General features: G+C 42.2%; 1 protein-coding gene across 1 annotated transcript in view; it reads right to left on the bottom strand.

Moving 5' to 3' along the window:
- Nucleotides 1–2,515: 2,515 nt before the first annotated feature.
- DMBX1 (diencephalon/mesencephalon homeobox 1) overlaps nt 2,516–20,724 on the bottom strand; it is a 34,715-nt gene continuing 16,506 nt past the window's right edge. The window contains exons 2-5 of the mRNA XM_081868295.1: nt 10,013–10,179; nt 8,488–8,666; nt 5,972–6,326; nt 2,516–3,470 (exon numbers count right to left, since the gene is read on the bottom strand). Coding sequence (XP_081724421.1) covers nt 3,070–3,470; nt 5,972–6,326; nt 8,488–8,666; nt 10,013–10,166 — 1,089 coding nt within the window. The 5' untranslated portion in view covers nt 10,167–10,179 and the 3' untranslated portion in view covers nt 2,516–3,069. The remainder of the gene's footprint in view (nt 3,471–5,971; nt 6,327–8,487; nt 8,667–10,012; nt 10,180–20,724) is intronic.

Here is a 20,724-nt window from a genome sequence, read left to right on the forward strand (position 1 = left end):
GATTTTCCCAAACCAAAAATGATGGTCTGTCTGTGCACATAAGCACCTCTCCAATCAACTTTGTATAGAAATGTTAAGGTGGTCAGATATGATTCTAGATGGGTTTCAGTTACTCTGTATAACGTATCCCCACTATTCAGCCATTGGCACTAGAATGACTTTTTTAAAGATAAAAATATTATAATTAAGTTTAGCAAAGACCTTTCCACTGGAATTGTGTTGTGAATTGTTAGGGAGAAAAGTTAGTGCAAAAAGTCAGATTTGAAAGTTTTATTCAGTGATACAATATTCTTTGTATGTATCACCAGCTTTTTAAAAAGTGAACTTGAGGTCTTTAAGAGCTGTTCGACAGTGGAATTTGCTGCCAAGGAGTGTGGTGGAGTCTCCTTCTTTGGAGGTCTTTAAGCAGAGGCTTGACAACCATATGTCAGGAGTGCTCTGATGGTGTTTCCTGCTTGGCAGGGGGTTGGACTCGATGGCCCTTGTGGTCTCTTCCAACTCTATGATTCTATGATTCTATGATTCTTTATTGATCTTTATATCTGTTGGGTGGGTGGGTGTATTATAAAAGCTATCTGCTGTTTAACTAGTTCTCTTAAGTACTATTTTTTAGGTGTAGAGAGATACTGACTGAAAAAGAAAAAGGGCCAGGAGACAAATACACATGGTTACTAAAAGGACCTGTCTGTGGTTCTTGGTTTTGTAGAACAGATAGCTGAATTCTAAAATTAACAGGCTGTAAGTTGATCAGTTGAAGGACATAGGAAGCTGCCTCAGTGCATGTCAGACCATTGGTCTTTTTAGTTCCGTATTATCAGCCTTAATGGATGGTGGGGTAGGGTGGGGTGGTACCTACTTGACCTGTGGTTGCTCACCTTGCTGCTCCACACCACAACAGAGGTGGTGGCAAAGTCAGCATGGCACAAATGCACTGCCTGACTGGTTCTGCCGGTACATTTGCAGGTGAGTGGCAGTGCCCCACACCACTCTCTGCTACTGATTGTCAACACTGACTGGCATTGGTTCTCCAGGATTTCAGACAGAGGTCTTTCCCAGTCTTAGCTGGAGATGCCATGGATGAAGCCTGGGACCATCTGCATGCAAAGCTCTACCATTGAGCTACAGCCCTTCCCTAACAAGTTACTTTGACTCTGTCTACAGCTAGATCCTGACCTTATTCTGCATAACTAAGCGGTTGGATTTTATATTTTTCAAAAATGCTGGGTCAACTACTGTTTTTTCTTCTTCCCAAACCTTCATAGCACCCAGCAGAGCCTTATATGAATGACCGCTACCTTTTTCCACATTAAGAGTGTGAATTAAAAATTCAACATAGCACTAAGAGTGCCCCCTTAGCATAAGCATTTCTGCTTGCCTGGTGAACTATCTGCCTTTTCCTCCTACTGCATGCTGTTCCCAGGGTTCTCCTGATCCCTTTGGGGCCAATTTGGGGGCTTGCAGTGGGGAGGGCAGAAGTCTTTGCGTGGGCTTCTACTGGCAGGGCCAGTAGGTTGAATCCAGCCCCATGGCTCCAACATCAGCCAACGTTTTGCACACACACAGCTTTTTGTTTATCGTCTAGCCTAACTTTGCATGTTACTTTGTGACATTTTGGTTGGCCTAGTAGATGTATTGCCCTAATGTGTGTTTTGGAATAAATCCATCCAGTTAACATGTGCATCAGCTGCAGGCAACTGACTCATAAGACTGGATCTCACATTCCATGTTTTCCCTAGGAGTATCCACATGCCCCATGTAATTGACACAGGTTGAGCTTGAGGGACCTTGCCAGGTTTCTTTAGCCATGGATTGTGTTCTTGCATTGCCTGGAAACAAGTATTCAGTCCCTTCACTTTTGGTTTGAGCTTTACATCAAATCCTTTCATAGTTCTTAGCTCTGAAGGATATGAATTGCCCCTGTGGTCATTTGCTGCAGGTAAACCAGATCATGGATATTAGTAATGCATTTTGATTAATTTGTTTTCTGCTTTTGAAGATCTCAGTCCTCCTCAAGTTTTTCATCTAAAGCCAGAAATAATTTGGCATGGGGGTCATTTTTAATTATTTTGCTAAATCTCTCTTTAACCCTTCACTCTGTTTATCAAAGATTTGCAATGTGCAACTGATAAAGAAAAACAGTGGAAGATGGCACATTCACACATTTTAATTGCTCTCCATTGCCCAAATTAGTATCAAAGTTTACACGCAGGCACACTAAAATCTTGTAATGGCACAGTCAGTGTGTACAGTTCAGCAGGCAGAAAAAAGTCTCTTCATCCAAAAAATTCTAGTGTGTTCATGCCTCTCATTTCATTTGAAGAACTCATCTAGAAATTGGATACTGTCCTACTGGAAGTGATTTAACCAGGACAAAGTTGCAACCATCACCTGATATTAATAAAATGGGGCAATTTCAAAGAACTAGAGGAGAACATGGCATTGGGGGCTCAGAACAGCTTTCAGTTAAACCACACCTGGGTCAGCTGGCTTTTTGTATTATTATTATTATTATTATTATTATTATTATTATTATTATTATTGAGTTGATTCTATCTACTACCTAAGTATAAATGTAAAAGAAAAGGGAAGGGAGGTGCTTCACAATTCTGCATAAGGCAACACTGACGTTAACACACAAGTGAAGGAACATTTTCAACATCATATAAACTATGTACAGTATGAAGCTCCCCAGTCCTGCAAAGAAACAAAGCAATCACATTTATCGTAGCGCCATGTAAAGCATCTCTCTGAATATTACATAGTTTGACTCACAGTTCTGAAGACAAGTTCACATTTTTAAGACATCTCTCCTTCCTCTGGGTTGTTATAATTATTTTTAAAATGGGCCACGGAAATAGGCAGTAGCAACGTCTGATGTGGAAACCAGAGCTATAGGAGACTTGGGTCAACATTTCCCCCAGGACTGGTGGGAGCAACATGACGTGGGACAGAGCCAAGAGCTGTGTCGTGTGTTAAAGACAAACCCATTCAGCGGCAAAGGCATGGCGCTCTTCCTTAGGGTCATCTGTTGGTTGGGTTCTTGCCATTTCCCACCCCCCTGCCTGGCTCTCAGTTTGGTAAAGTATCCAGGCCCAGAGAGGCAGCGTGTTGCTTTGCTCGCAGCCGAAGGTTCTCAATACTCGTCGTTTTACTGTTCAGGCTTGGAAGAGAGGACGAAGCCTGCAGGATAGGAGAGGACCACACCTGCTGGGCGTGGGAGAGCGACTGGTAATAAGACTGGCAGTGCAGGGAGCTTAGGGGTGCCATGTTGACATTCATGCCCAAATAAGGCATGGTGGAAGGGCTCCCCATTTCGAAGGAGGAGTAATGGACCAAGTTGTTTGTGGCTGCCATGTGCTGGCGGAACTGCTCTTGCAGGCGGAAGAGGCTGAGGGGCGAGGAGGAATAGGAGTGTGTCTGAGACATGCTGCTACTGGAAGATGGCGTGGCCGTGGCATTGATGGGGGAATCTGCATTGTTAAGCACAGCAGAAGAAAGTCAGTCAAAATTATCAGCAGCACAGAGTACAAACCTGAAAAGAACGGTTTCTCTTGATGTTCAAAACATATTATATCCATCTTGTTGCAACACAGGGCAACTTTGGAAGATACAGAATGGGGTGTGTGTGTGTGTGTGTGTGTGTGTGTGTGAGTGAGAGAGAGAGAGAGAGAGAGAGAGCAAGGAGTGTGAGTGTTGGGAAAGAAGCACCAATCGCTTGCCTTGCCTTTCCCACCAACAGTTGGAAAAGGACTCCTTTCCCCCATTTCCTACATATGCACATTTACATCCTGTTCAAATGGGGACGTGAATGTCCAGGGACTGGCAAGCCAAGAGATTGGGATGAGAAGATCTGAAGACAAATTGTAGGAAAGGAACATTTTGTTTGATCTTGGTCCTGGACCAAAGATAGGGAGCCTGTGGCCCTCTACATGTTTTTGGACTACAACTCCCATCGTCCTTGGTCATGCTGCCTGGGGATGATGAGGGTCAGAGTCCAACAACATCTGGATCTATAGGGCCACATGTTCCCCATCCCTGCCCTAGTATACGTGAAGGAGCGTCTCCACACTGAGGTCCAGCTCCGAAGGCCCTCTGGCAGTTCCCTCACTATGAGATGTGAGGTTACAGGGAACCAGGCAGAGGGCCTTCTCGGTGGTGGCACCCGCCTTGTGGAACGCCCTCCCATCAAATGTCAAGGAAATAAACAACTATCTGACTTTTAGAAGACATTTGAAGGGAAGTTTATTCTGTTTTTAATCTGTTGGCAGCCACCCAGAGTGGCTGGGGAAACCCAGCCGGATGGGAGGGGGTATTAATAATAATAATAATAATAATAATAATAATAATAATAATAATAATAAATTGCTTGACTTTCAGACTTTGGCTGGATCAACACAACCAGCAATTGGCTTATCACATGGCACCTGAGGGTAGCATCCCACCATGTAGCTAGGCTCCCTGCCATCACCACTCCCCTTCCTCAGATTACCATGTGGCAGCAGATAGATGGTAACACTAGGTTAATAATGCAGTCAACTTTGCACAGTGCATGCATTATGCAGTAAGCTTTTAAGTAGCAATTGTCTGATCTGCCTGGATTGAACATACTCGAGGATAAACGGCTTGTGTGATTTTTCTTTTTTTAACCCTACCTATTCACTGCAAGCAGAAGCTGCCTATGAATCCCTAATGAATTGTATTCACCATGCAGCTGAGCATGGTGTATCATATCATATCATATATGTAGAAAAGATGGCTCAACACTGTAGACATGTATGTATTTATAAATAAGTGTCTGTATACCGCTAAATAAATAAAAAAGATCTTTTCAAAGTGATGTACATAAAATCAACATGCAGTCAAAAGAGAAAAAAATGTAAAAAGCAAAGATCCAAAGAACACAGCAATGTGTCACGGCAAGGTAAGCTAGTAGAAATAAACAAAGAAGTTTTAAGCTGGCACCTAAAGCTCAATACAGATTGTTCCTAATTTGTAGAGGCAATAAACTCCACAGTCTGGGTGCTGCTATGCCAAGTGCCATTTTAGCAACACTTTTCTAGCATATTTCAATGTCTGGGCAGGAATGTATGGAGAAAGGCATTAGGTAGGGTGGTCCTAGGTTGTTTAGTGCTTTATGCACTAAGAGCAACACCTTGAATTTGGCCAGGTGGCATATTGGCAGCCAGTGGGATTGTAAAGCACTTTGGAGAAATAGTGCAAATGGTAAACAGAAATACGCTTTGCCACTAAGTCCTTAATGTTATGTGTCATGTTGACTACATCCAGGATCAGAGGCAATATGTTTCTAAACAGCAGTTGCTGGGGAACAGCAGCGAGAGAGGCCTGATGCACTCATGTCCTGCTTTGTGGCTTCTCATTGGTATCTGGCTGGTTACTGGGGCGAGCAAGATCCTGACGAGATACGCCTTTGGTTTGACCCAATAGGGCTCTTCATATGTCCTTATGTTTAAAATGTAGAACTGTGATTGGACTACAATTCCCATCATCCCTGGCCAACACCTGCAACAAATCTATGTTTTATTTTGTTTGTTTTTAAATTTTTATTTTATGGTTTCATACTGTTTTATTTTGAATTACATATGGGGGCACCATAATCTTTTCAACGCTTAGGTTCCTGTGCACAGCCTGCCTTTTATGATGTGTATGTTTTCTTTGCACATTAAGTGACTGGAATGAAAGAGCTAGATTGATCCTTTAAAAGAGAGGGAGTCAACGTGGTGCCCTTCGAATGCTGTGAAGTACAGCTCCTATTATCCATGATCTTTGACCCTACTGGCTGGGGGCTGATGGGAGATGTAGTTCACAGAAGCTAGAGTACCACATTGGCTACCCTTGCCTTATTGAGATTATCTGGTGGGCAAGAGAAAAGTCTTTGTTTCTGAACCCATCCTTAGGCTCTGCTCACATCAAAACTCTTCCCACAAAGGAGAATGTTGCTTTCCTTCCTTACCTGCTTTTGGGCTTGCTCTCTTGCTGCTCAGTGCCTTGTTTTCGGCTCCGGGGCTCTTTTCTGCTTTGTTCTCCTCCAGCGAGATCTTGAATTCTTCCTCTCTGTCTGTCTGGTCCTCAGCTGCCGACTCGCTGGCCGACTGCTCCGAGAGAGTCAGGTTGAGCTCTGCGTTGACTTCACTGGGCAGGCTCATGGATTTGTCTGCATCAGGAGTCGGAGTCTGTGTTTCTAGGACGGGAGTGTCTGCTTTGCCCTCACTGTGGTTGGCTTCAGAGTCCTTCTGCTTCTGCAGCTGCTCCTTTTGCAGACTGCGCTGCTTCTTTCGGAACTTGGCTCGCCTGTTTTTAAACCAAACCTTGGTTTGGAAGAGAAGGAGAGGGACCGGAAAATTGGTTTAAATTAGACCAGTGTAATCTAACAGTGTTATTTAGTCTGTATCCTCTCTCTCCATGGTATTTCCTGTTTTGTCCCCTACCTGACATTGCACTTGGTGGGCAATCTTTGTTCACCTGGGAGATCATATTTGCTATTCTAGGGACTGCCTTAGATAGCTTTGGTTTTTTCCCTCCCTGTTTATAATTCCCAACCAGACCTTTTAATCTTTGACTGTGCTTTCTAATTCGCAACTATATTTGTTAATTGTATTTTCTAACTGTACTCTCCTATGGGTGTGGGTGTATGCACGCGCACATGCGCACACGCGCGCGCACACACACACACACTATCTTTATTATCTTTTAATAAATCTTGGTTACTTGCTGTGGTCTAACTTGGTTAAGCAGAGGCTCAAGGAGCCATCTCTTCCTTCTTTTGAATCTCAGTGGTGTCTTTTAAGGTCTGGGAATCTACTGGCCCAGACTGCTTGGGCTTAAGGAGTGTTGACAGTGCAATACTTTTCAGGGTTTAGATTCTGGTCATTAGACACCATATTTCTTTTTTTAAACGTATTTTTTATTAAAGATTTATTGGTTTACAAAAGTATGTGCAATGTCTCTTTTTTCAAGTTACATTTTCTACAGATCAGTTTCATTTGTTGAGACATTAGTGTTACATTAGGAAGAAAAGGGGGAAAGGATTGGAGGGGGCCACAGTGAGTGGGGGTGGAGTCGGGTGGCAATGTTTCTATTTTACTTAATGTACGTGTGGGGTTTTGTGTCTGCGTCACTTGTGCAGGTTCTCTTTACTATTCACTTGTGGTTTTTTGGGTGGTGAGAAAGGTTGGGGTTGGCCTAGGGTGTGGTTGGTTGGTTGTGACTGGCTGTGATGAACTTTGTTTTCATTTGTGAGTGGGGTGGGTGGGTGTTTTTGAATCAAGTTAGCCATATTGATTTGTATGCTGTTGGTGAATTCTTGTCGTTGTCTTGTTGGGCTGTGTATATGACAAAGGGGAGCCATACTGGGATGAAGGCGTCTTCTTCCATTTGTCCCCATGTCAGTTTCCGTTTATTGGTTAATTTTTCTAATAAGGCTGTTTCCCATACTATTTGGTACCATTGGTGTTATTAGATACCATCTGAACCAACAAGAGCTGTTTCCTGGGGTTTGGGAGCCAGCCCTTGACGTATGGTTCCTCAGAACAGCTTTTGCCAATCTGGTTTCCTTCAGATGCTTTGGGATACGATGCCCATCAGCCATGGGTGTAGCTGGTGGGGGAACAGCTGCCCCCCTAAACCAATAAAAATAAATAAAAATACATAGCAAACTGACAAAAATCCTGGCTACGTCCATGCAGCATCAGCCCCAGCCAGCACAGTTGTGCTAGCTGGACCTGATGGGAGCTGTGGTCCAAACCATTTGAAAGGCACCAGATTAGTGGAGGTTTTCATGAGCAATGAAAGCTGTGATCTGAAAGAATGCTACATTAGAAATAGCCAACTCTTCATGGTTCAGAAATGGCTGACAATGAACCCTTGAACTGCTATGTTCTTTTTATTTTATAGTTCAGTAAAGTTTTCACCATTTTTGTTTTTACAAAGCAAAGTAAGTTCACCTCCCAAGCACCCAGTGGGTTAACCACCACCAACCATCTGCCTGCATTAATTGAATAGGACATGTGACAATATAGTTTGGAAAGTTGTCTGTTCTCTATGCATTTGGAAGTGCAGTTGGTGTGGCCACACAGGTGATGCCAGGATTGAGAAGTAAAGCACCTTGTGCGGTTGTATGCGCAGAGCCTGAATGCACAGCCTCATGAAGAGGCTTGTGAAACCATGCCGTGGTAGCTGTGGATCTAAAACTTTACAATGTCCTTTGAATGAATAGCTCTGCATATCACAAAAACACACGGGGGAGAAAATATGCAGGCACTACTCATTATATCTAAACAAGACATACCATTTTTATGATGCAAAGGGAAGCAACATCTGGGCTGAGAATAAGGGTGAAGTCAGGTAAAATGTTTATATGTGTGGTAGAAATGGGTTTTGACACCGAGGCACACCATTCCAAGGCACTTAAAATTTCACATCTACCTTCACCCAGGATGGTTAACATGAGATGGTTAACATTATGGGTACCTGAACTCTGGCTTCTGGCAAATTGGTACACATGGCCAACCTCTCCCTCATCACCACATCTGGATAGTGAGTCTTCTGGAAAGTTTTCTCCAGGGCTTCCAGCTGCTGGGCTGTGAAAGCTGTGCGGCTTCTCCTCTGTTTGCGGTGCTGGGAGCCATAACGGGCCTCCAAAATGATGTCTTGAAACGTACAGCCGTTGGAGGACAAGAGAAGTGGCCAATTTAATTAGTGTAATTTGTGTGCATCATATAAAGAAAAGCATTTGGGCAGCTAACAAAGCAGCTTAAATCAGCCTTTCTCAACCTGTGAGTCCCCAGATGTTGTTGAACTACAACTCCCATCACCCCTAGCAAGGCCAGAGTTCAGGGATGATGGGAGTTGTAGTCCAACAACATCTGGCGACCCACAGGTTGAGAACCGCTGGCTTAAATAAATGGGGAGGTTTCTAGTGTACAGCTTGAGGTAGCTTTAGATTGGCCTCTCCATGTGGTTGGACCTCATGAGATGGTAGGTCCTGGGGGGCCACAGGTTCCGCATCCCTGATCTACATAAATAGCAGCAAAACTCTGAATGTTCTCTAGTTGCTATTTGTTTTTATTGTATTCAACTGAAGAAACTGAGGCCTAAAGAAGTGATATGACTGTCCTCCAGAGATGCTTCCATTGGTCAGTATTTCAACCTTCAGAACACTGCTGGACTCCAACTCCCATCAGCCCTAGCCAGTATGACCAATGATGAAGGCCACTGGGAGCTGTAATCCAGTAACACTGACATCAGAACATGGATCAGGCCAATGGCCCATCTAGGTCAGCATCCTGTTCTCACAGGGACTGAACAGTTGTCTGTGGGAAACCAGCAAGCAGGATTTGAGCACAAGAGCACTCTCCCTCTGGTGGTTTCTGACTTTTTGAGCATCTGTAGAAGATAATCATCTCCTTCTGACCATGGAAGGCTTTTAATCCATTGGAGGGATCCCACTGGTGGAGATGGGGGAGACGTGATGTATGTCAATACCATCCTCCCTCATTCTTCCACATTCTTCCAGAGTGTGTGACATGGGGCTGCAGGGGCGAGGGAGAAGTTGCAAAAGTCACCTTCCCCATCTGCCATTTGGAAGCTCCAACAGGCAAGAGCAAAGTCCATTTGAAAGGACAGGTTGCTGTACAGCCATATGTTATAGTCAGAGTAGCTTGATGCAATTTCTAAATTTGGTATAGCACCTTTATATATTTATTGGATTCTATATGCAACTTTGTGGAAAATAAGTGCATGAAGCAAAATATTAAAATTCCAGTTTGGTTACCTTAACTTTTGCTCCCTATTCTGGAGGCTTCACATAAAGTCCAGGACATTTTGCACAACTGAGCTGCTATTGCTTTTCCTTGGATATGTGCTCATCTTCAGGGATTTTAAAAATTACCAACCCTTTGGTCTTCTCAAAATTCAGCTGTCATTTCAGCCGTGTCCCAGTAATGATCCTGTACACTATCCCAATGCAAAGACAAGATCCATAAGTTGTTCTTACCAGCCAGTCTCTCTGCCAGCGTCAGGGCATGCACAGACGGCCTGTAGTCTGGGGCATGCTGAGCTTGCTGTGCTGCCTGTTGGTGAAGATTATACATGGCACTCAGAGAATTCATGGCATGAAGAGAATAGCCATTCACTCCATAGTGCTGCATGGTGACATAAGACCTGTAGCAACAGAAAGAGGAGAAGGAGAAGGAGGAGACTGTTAGTGCGACTAATGCAAAGGCAACCTTTGATGTGAAACCATCAATCATGTAGGTGGAAATTTAATTCCACATGGAAATCCATCAGGTTCACTTTTCTCAAGTCCAAGGTATGTTCGCTTCAGCTTTAATCCCTGTTCAACCATACCTTGGGCCAGTCGTGGTCTCATAGCCTAACCTAGCTCACAGGGTCATGAGGTGTAACAGAACAAAGTGCATGTGGACCTACCAGTGTATCCAAAGAGCCATCTTCCCTGAAACTGGCACTACTGCTTGCCTGGATGGGAATGAGGATGGGTGGAAGTGAGGATGGGTCCATACAGGTGCAGCAGTCAGAGTACCAAATTGACAGTGCACAGGTGTGGCCCCTATCTTGCTGCTGCCCCACCCTACCTCCTTTCCAGGTTAGCTACAAAGATGCTGGTGACCATAATATGGCTTTATCTAGGTGTACAGCTGATTATCAAAAAAAGCAACTGATCCTGTGAAGCTTTGTTTTTTTACACCTGCATTCCCCTCCCCTCATTGTTGTGACATACGGGCTTTGACAAATGTATGAACAGAAGTGGACTGAACTAATATAAAGCTCTGGAAGTACATCAGGCTGCTGGGAGAGAAAGTTGCCTTTCCCTCAGTGTTTTCACCAGAAGCAAGAATGGCATATTTCATTTCTAACCAGTCATCTTTCAAACATAGGAAAATGGGTTGCCTCTAGCCTTAGAAATCTCATTATTCTTTGAATCCTGGCTCTCACAATTTTCTTCCCAACAATTTGGGCCTTTCCACATTGGGGGGAAAGGGGTAGTTCTCTGTTATTCAAGGTGGACCTCAACCACGGTCCTCCTGCAAGTCCCTTTTCAGTGATAATGGCACAATATCCCATTTGCACATAACACAAGCATTCTGGTGAACTGTGATGTGGTTTGCTCTTTTATTTTATTTTCTCCTATAGATGCTAAGTACCCAAATCTTATTCCCAGTATGGTATTTTGTAGCATTGCCTGTTGACAAGTCTGTACTTCCTGTATCAGAAAGTGTGTGCATGTGCATGCCTGCAAAATGAATGAACAGATTTTAATAAAACTTTAATAACAAAGCTGGTTACACAAGCACTCTAGGAGAGAGAGAATCTTAAATATTCCATGGAATACTGACTACCTGTGTACCATAGCTACCAGCATAATTTACTGACAAAACAAAACATATATTCCAGCAACTCCAAATCAGTGTGCAGGCAGTGAAGCAGTATATATAATTCCCATGGAAATCAGTCACATGCAGAATAAGTTTTAGCACAGAATAGTAATAAGCGGTTACATGTGTAGTTTATCCAAACACCCATGGGAGAAGGACGAAGTACAAGCAAGTGAAGCTCTCAGTCATGTGTTGGCTCAGGAGACAAAATGCAGGGCCAGCCCCACTATTAGGCAGAATGAGACCGTTGCTACAGGTGGCATATGCTGAAGGGAGGGGAGACAGAAGAGCTTTGTGTGCTACTTGTCCTATCTCTTCCCTCAAGTGTAGTGGAGGATGCTATCCCTTTGCCAGTGCTGAAGTAAGATAGATTCAAATGCCACCTTAGTCTGTTTTGATACATGGAATGAGGAAAGGCACTCTCTTGTCCTTTGCCTCAGGCAGAAAAATGTTTTGGCCTAGCCTGGACAAGATGAGCATTTATCACAAACATATGCCTCCAACTGTGAGTGATAACAATGAAATTAAAACACAAGGCTCCTTCAGCAGGATGTGAGCTCTCTAATAGTTTCCTAGCCACCAATTTTAAGCAAATATCAAATCAAGGGAATTCTGTTCTGGGTGCAAATCCAACTCGGAATGTCCAACACTGTAGTTTGTTTGTGAAAATATTTCCATCTAGCATTTCCAAACAAGTGGATGTATCAGGTGGATATAAATAACTTGGCTTCAAAGCCTGGATGGGAGACTGCCCATGAAACACACTCATGCAAGCCACCCCGAGTTGCATGATAGATGAAGTATACTGCCGAATTAACTGTGAGGGGAGAGAATCCATCAAGCAAGGCCTCTTTGCACCTGCCTTGCCCCACCCTCTAATCTCTGCTTCTCAATTTGTATTGTATTATTTTATATACTGTGTCTTGCCGTTGTTTTATTGATTATAGTTTAGAAATTTATTATAACTGCTGAGTGGATTTCTGTTTAACTTTTATATGTTGTTATTATTATTTAATACTATTCTAGTGATTGTTGAATGTTACTTTTTTGATATAGGTTACCTATTTTAAAGTTATGTTTTATTATCACATTTTTGTATTGCATTAGATTGTTATAAGATGTACATTTTTTGTTTCTTCAGTTTGTAAACTGCCTTGAGTATTGTAAGATATAAAGAAGAAGAAGAAGAAGAGTTTGGATTTGATATCCCACTTTATCACTACCCTAAGGAGTCTCAAAGTGGCTAACATTCTCCTTTCCCTTCCTCCCCCACAACAAACACTCTGTGAGGTGAGTGGGGCTGAGAGACTTCAAAGAAGTGTGACTGGCCCAAGGTCACCCAGCAGCTGCATGTGGAGGAGCGGAGACACGAACCCGGTCCCCAGATTACGAGACTACCACTCTTAACCACTACACCACACTGGCACCACACTGACACCACACTGACAGTATGCAGATTAAAAATAATGATGATGATAAATAAAACGAATCATTTGGGCAGAGGCATATTTAGGGCAATATGACCAGTACCGCCACACTGGGTGCCGAGCCTAGAGGGTGTCACAGGGTGTTGCAGTTATGATATAGAGAACTGAGCAGAACAGAAGGTGGTAGGTGGGAGAGTGCTAGATTTTGGGCTCAAACAGGGTGCAGCTGAAATTTGAAAGACCAAAGTCTGCCCCTGACAAGTGTGTGGCACATATGCTGATCAGAGATCACAAAATCTTACAGTAAGCATCTTTGGGAAATGATGGAAGAAACAATAGTGTGAAACCCCAGCTGAATGTAGAACGGCAAGATTAACAACAATAGCAAAACTCATGTATGGGAAAGGGTAGTCAACACAAAGTAAATACACCGAAAGCAAAGCTAATTGAACCCACACAAACTATTGAAGAACATACACTGTTTGGGTGTTCACACCCAGGAAAGGAGTGACCTGCCACTGGAAAGTTGCAAGGGGAAAAAACCCTTTGGATTACTAGAAGACAGTGTGGGTTTATTCATTAGAACTTGCTGAACCAAATCTGTATTTTTGTTGCTGGAACAGGAGGAATGCAGCTGATAGAACAGCTATTTCAAGACTTGAAATAGGTAGGTAAGTAATTTTGGAGTACAAAATTTGTTAGTTATGAAGAAATATTTATGAGTGGACCAGATTGCATAAGAAATTACATTTGAGTTTTTAAGCAGGGGACTGAACGAATGCTCATCTTTCCAGGATAATTTGAGTCTGGGAAACTTGGCTCTTGAAGGTCTGAACTAGAAAATCCATGAGATCGGCACAAAAATACATACAAAAATCTATTCCTGACAAATAGGCTGTGATGGAAACATCATACTGTAAATAAAAAAATCTTTCCATACATCTATCCAATTCGGTTTTATAACTAGTGTAGTTCCTGCTTTTAATAGCACCTCTGTGGAGAAGAGTACTAAAATCTTCCTGTTATCTCTAACCTGAATTTAAGAATGAACAACTTCTTAGATCCATTCTTTGTAGGCTCGCAGAATCACAGTTAACTTCCCATTTGCCTCCCTGCATGCTCCAAATAGAATAAATTAAATATTTAAAAGACACTATGCAGCAATTTTCTTTTGTAAATGGTGGAGGCCATTTGTCAAGCTGCAGCAGTGTTTTGCAAGCTGTCGAATTGTGCTTACATTGGTTAAAATAATCTTTATATTTCATTAAGCAACCAAATAAGCTGATCTTCCCCACTGGCTGTATAGATGGCTTTAATTTTCAAAATCTGCAAATGCATCTTTTATGTCGTTCAGTGGCTGGAGGGCATTGGTAATGCTGCAGCCAATTGGAGAATAAACAGCAGAGTTTGATTAGGTGGTATATTATATAAATTAACACTGTGCAGTGAAAAGAGCATATCTTAAGTTGTCCTTACTACGATGGGGGATTGAACTTTCACCTCTCCTATTAATAATGGTTGCAGCTCCCATAATGCTCTTTGCTGAAGATTTGAAGAGGGTGAGAATTAGAGGGAAGTTTGTGAAAGCAAAGTTAATAGGAAATGGAAGCATCTGCAATTGATGCAAGTGAGATTAGCCTCAATACTGTGATGTTAAATGACAGGACCAGGAGCTGAATCCAAAAATTCAAGAACAAAACTGTCCCTTTTTTCTACTAAGACCTGTACACTTCACTAGGAGTTTGCACTGTGAAGAGTCACTTCGTGCCAATATTTGACACCCTGATTTGCTGTCCTTGAACATGAATATCAGACTCTAAAAAGGAATCTAATTTTTGCAATAAAAATAAAACTCCTCTGAATTGTTAGTTGCTGTTGTTGCTTTTTTATTGCAGACATTTAGTCTCCTTTTAATATGCTCTTGACAAAATTTATATGATAGTCCTGGTGCAGTGTCATCTCTGATTCTCCAATACAGGTTTTTATGGACATTAACCAAGGGAAATGTCCAAAATCAAGCAACTGAAATGACAGAATTGCTCCAATCACATCCTCCCAGCATTGATAGGAAGCTAGTTGAACTGTAGCACCAAATGAATCAAGGAAAAGTTCTCAAGAGGATAAAGCACGAACTTAACGTCATCAAAGTGCTTGATGAAAGCACTAATGGGGAAGTAGGGGGGAAATTCATTCCTGGGTTTTTTATCCATTGCCCTATTGGAAATGGTTGTTATCCATCTTTTATTGTTTGCAGCATTTTAAATAGAGAGTCATCAGGTTAATAAACATACCAATTTTACTTCCCCTCTCACATTACATCTTCTACTCCATTATAATTTCTGCAGCCTTCTTCTGAAGCATTTCCGCTTAGTATACTTTAGAGCATAAGCCTAGACAGCTTCCCACTCTGGCCTCAGGCTAATGCAGAACAGAACTGAGTTCTTACTTCAGAAATTAATGTTGGATAATATTGAAAAGGACTGGGCCCAGGAGTGACCCCGATGAGATCCTTCAGTGGTTAGCATTGATCAGTCAATTACTCATTGCTCTTCATTCATTATGTTATCCTTTCTGTAGTTTTCTCATCTGCCTTGCTCTGCTTGCCAGGTTTTAGATCTTTGCTGATTCGAAACCTGAAGCCATGCTAAAGCCATTAGTTTGCATCCTAAAATATGTTAGGTTAAGGAAGTTAATGGGAAGATTTCTTCTGCCCTCTTCCACCTGCAGCCATCTGCAACCCTACAGAAAGCCCTTCCAGGCAGAGGGGGATGTCAACCTAAATCCTGCACCTGCTTTTTCTTTTTCTTTTTCTTTATCTTTATCTTCCTTTGATGTGCAGCATCTTTTCCGGTGCTCCCATATTCTGTGCTAGGAGCAATTAAAACCGTGTACCGTATTTCCTGAGTATTTCCTAAGTATGATTTGGGATCCAAAGAACTGTGAGTGGAAATATATTGGTGCTGCTCCATGAACTCTTGCACAAGCACTAGCAAAAGGCATCTTGTGGTGCAGCATGTTTATTTTTTACAGAAGCACAGTGAAGAAGGAAGATACAGATTCCAGAAGATACAGGTTCCAGTCAGTCCTGAGTCACTGTCGTCGGTCCTGACGCCTGCTGTGACTCACTGTCAATAGCGGTACCTCCTAAAGCTTCCACTGCAAGTCCCAACAACCACAGCTGCATCCATCTTATTTTTTCCAAAACGCAATGCCCCAGAAACGCCATCACATTTTGTCATGAAGAACCATAGCAGTAAGAATTATTTTTTTACACACAATGCCACAGAATGATGGGACTTCTGGGGCATTGTATCATGAGCAAAACTATGGTGGCAAATGCTACTGTTTTTGTACCCTGCCAAGAGCTTCCCTCTATCCTGGAGCTGGTGCAGACTCCAGTCAGTGAAAATATGCATGTTCAAAGTCTTGTACAAATAAAAGAGCTTCTCTGGATTTAGGGAGTATATTTTTCAAGCAGTGCTCTTTTGCAACATCAGAAAACAGTCCACAAGTGGAAAAGGGCTTCCTCTGCATCCAGGCTCGGTGTGTTCTTGACATTGTCTGTATTCACCAGTAGTCCTTCCATGTTTTCTTCTGTACAAGTCTCCAGTATGATATTCAGATCATTGAAACCACAATCTTTGGCACATGCACCCAAAAGCCCAGTTGAGTACACAAGACCCACTTATCAAACTTCTTCCACTTCAGACATGCAACACTCCCAGTCTAACCTTTCCACAAACTCCTGCATGCCACACCATCCTCCCATCTCACGTGTGCGCCATACCACCAATTCTGATAAATCCCTTTGTGATTCACATTGTACGCAGCTAGGGAGCTGCATCCCTGCATTTACCACCAGACTAGAGGTATGAATGAATTTTATTATTTCGGTCACAGACCAGTTCCAGCCCACATACAAAATTAAGGAAGTCATAAAACATGATAGGGATACATTTGAATTTGCAATTAGGTATAACAGGGACAATACAGAGATAGGTAAAGGTAAAGGGACCCCTGACCATTAGGTCCCGTCGTGAACGACTCTGGGGTTGCGGTGCTCATCTCGCTTTACTGGCTGAGGGAGCCGGCATACAGCTTCCGGGTCATGTGGCCAGCATGACTAAGCCGCTTCTGGCGAACCAGAGCAGCGCACAGAAACGCCGTTTACCTTCCCGCCGGAGCGGTACCTATTTATCTACTTGCACTTTGACGTGCTTTCGAACTGCTAGGTTGGCAGGAGCAGGGACTGAGCAACGGGAGCTCACCCCGTTGCGGGGATTTGAACCGCCGACCTTCTGATCAGCAAATTCTAGGCTCTGTGGTTTAACCCACAGCGCCACCTGTGTCCCTTAATACAAATATAGCTGCAGTTAAAAAATATATAAATTAAAACTAGAGGTATTATTTAGGAAGTGGTCAACTTCCCCTCCTTTCCATTTTTGAGAGAGCACAATTATTCCTCAATATGCTTATATAAAGCCAATTATTATGAAGTACAAAACCCAACCTTTCAGATAGAAGGCTCCTTCAAAGAGGACCATCCGCAGATGGCATGCTGAGGTTTCACTGCTCACTGGACCTCCATCTGGCTGAGTCACTGCAGCATAGTGGGATGGAGAGCAGGAGGGACACGGCAGCAATGAGGGTTGGCTGAGCTGGGGCACTTGCAGCACACTCCCCTCCCCTATGTGCCCCTTCCCCTCTCTGTCTCAGCAAGCTGCAGATGAACAGAGGTCAAGTGTGCAGCTCTGCTCCAGCATGCCCTCCACTGCTGCCTCTAACAGCCCTTCATATAGACAACTGTTCTCTGTATGCTGGCCCTCTTATAACACATGATCCCACCTCTTGTGTGTGCCCAACTCCCCTCCTACCACCATGGCCACTGTTCTCCATGCTACCTAACTGCTTCCAATCGTGTCTCAGCCTCCACCAACACATCTCTCGGGCTCTTTCTGGAATTCCACAGGCTCTCCACCCATATCATAGGACAACAACAACAACAGCTTCTATTACCCTTGTGCCTTAGGATGATGAAAGTTATGGAGATGGATACATAAGGGCAGAGGCTGTATAAGTAACCATTTTTTCCCCTCAGGGGGTGAAAATTCTGCAGGGAGCTTTCAGCTCCTTTTGTCGTTTGACTAGAATAGGGTTTTTATGCCAAGCTATCAAAACAGCAGTAGCAGTCAAAGTCCACTCACCTATGGATCAGATTTGGCCCATGAATTTCAGGTTGCTGACCACAGTGCCAGTACCTCAGGCAACATCTCACCATGTTCTCTTCTTTGCATTTGCCTTTCTTGATTACATTGTCTAATTTGTCAGGAGGGTAGGTAGGCATGAATTCTACTTCACAGCAAAGCATGAATCCTAATCCCCAACATGAGCACTATATAAACACCCATTTCCTCTTAATGTATTATTCCACCCACCTTTATGAGAAAAACATATTCCGTCCAGGGATGGCTGCAGTTCATAACAATGTAGTGACAGTCCCTTATATATCTAGGAGGGCTCTAAATAAATGATTTCTGCAAGATGTTTTCCCTCATTTCTTCCCTGTATTTCTTGAACCTTTCAGGTCCAAAGGCTCCAAAATTCCCATAAAAATAAATGAATTCTGAGCCCTAAATCAATGTTGTTGTTCCTGAGAGGACACTTGAAATCTATGGAAACATTCCCTTTTTATAATTGATGGGGATATAAACGAAATGCTGCAACTTTCTCTCAGATTCATCCAAAAAGCTTTTGACTCTCTATGTACAATAAATCAGGGTTCAAAAGATTTCCTTTAAAAGATCTAAATAAAGTTGAAATGAAAAAAACAAAGGCACCAGGATACTTAACTTGCAATGGGTTTAAGCCTGTGTGTGTGGGGGGGGGTGTATTACTGAACACTATATATCTCAGAAGATTTGAATTCTAAACTATCCAACATAAATGAGCTTTAAATGAGACTATCACCATAATCCATGTCTGCTCAGAAGGAAATCCCATTGATACCAATGGGGTTGAATCTTAGGAAACTGGTATAGGATTGTAACCATTGATAGAAAACTATGTACAGAATTTTGCTGACATTGTATTCTAATCTTTTGCTGGTATTTTATTCTAATGGCTTTGGTTATGTGGCCTTAATGTTGGAATTTTTCAGGAAAGGGTGTTTCATAAGGGTGTTTTTTAGCATTTCATAAGATTGTCATTTCAGTTTGACAACTTCTAAGGCAACAAGGATTTATTGCTACTGTTCCTTTGCCGAAGTGTCATTTTTCAGTTCTAATGTATAGTCTGCCTTAAGAACATTTCTGCTTGGGCCAGTGCAAATGCTTATAAAAAGCTTCTGTTAAAAGTAGTGAAAGCCATTCTCTGATTACACTGCCATATCATCAGCACATTGTCAGGGTTTTAATTTCTTAAATGAGAAAGGGTGTGTGTGTGCTCAAACCTGCTTCCTAGTGATGCCCTCTACCCTGGAGGTGGTTCTCCTTAAATCTGACTTGTGGAGCTGCATACAGTTGATCGCTGAATGAAACACACTGCATTTGAAAACCATCATGAAACATCAGATTGTTAACAGTGACTGAAGATTTCAACGATACTATCATAGTGTTTCGTTATCTGATCTAACTTCCAGTCCTTTTTTTTTTTCATTTTTCAAGGCTTTTAAACTCATTATTTTAAAAGTGAATGGGGTAGTAAAATAGAAAAAGTATCTCTATTTTCAACTAGAGATGGACAGATCAGTATATTTCCATTCCATCTCCTTTTGTTGTGTTCATTCATAAGTCCACTCCATCCTGCTTTCACATTAATCTGCATAAAAATCCACATTCAATATATATTTAAATATACATCTTTGAACATGCTTCCTCACAAGATATGCATATATATGTGTGTGTGTGTGTGTGTGTGCGCGCGCGCGCGCATATGTCTCAAAAATGCACATTTTAAATGCACTTTGATACCTTTTTCTGAGCCAAGAACTGCATCACAATATTTGGAGAAGTGCAAATTCTGAATGGTATCTGTATTCTGATACACACATTATTCTGGGGGATGCAGATCATGTCAGTACTGTGAAGAGTTCCCTAGCCAACCCATGTCAAGCAAACGGGTTCTTGTCTGAAGCCCTGTTGAGTGTCGGCACAAATTATCCCACAGGGAGCTACCATTCATGCATATAAAAAGTGCTGTAAGTGATTGCATGTCTGAATTTAGCATGCTAGATCTGCAGCCCCCATGCCAGGAGCACAATAGTTCAGTCACACATAATGGATAATGGTGTATACCTGTGCTGAGCCTATAACCTCCTTGTGGGTTATTATGCAAACAGGTCTGGATGGGCAGTTCAGCACCAGATTTGAACAAGAGGGGAATGCAAATATTTATTTATTTTTAAAATGAAATAAAGGGGAAAGCATTTCAGAGATAGCAGGCAGTAATACTTGTGTGATGTTGTGCTGCTCTTGGAATTTTTAGTGTTAAATTAGCTTTCCAGTATGCACATATACAATTCAATTTAATTGTTCTGTCAATTTAAATTTTTCTCATTTTTTCCAGTCTTACATTTGGTTCAGCATATTACTGTATCAGTGTGTGAATTGATGCTTGTTTGTTTTGAAAGCCCTCACAAAATTTCATCAGAATTTAGTGTGCATTTTTCATTTTGCTTTTTTGCATGTAATTTTCTCTAATGTGTGCAATTTGTACACTTAAAAAAAAAAATCTGAGAACTGTGTCATAAAATTCAGGGAAGTGTAGATTTTGAAAGGTAGGTTTGTGACAATTCCCATATTGTTTCTGGAAGTCCAAATTACCAAACTGTTTTTTTCCTCATTTCTAACATGCACAAAAAAAGTTTATGTTTTATAAATTTAAATGTG

The sequence above is a fragment of the Podarcis erhardii genome (genome assembly GCF_964252035.2).
Source record: "Podarcis erhardii genome assembly, chromosome: 6".
In the NCBI taxonomy this organism is placed as follows: domain Eukaryota; kingdom Metazoa; phylum Chordata; class Lepidosauria; order Squamata; family Lacertidae; genus Podarcis; species Podarcis erhardii.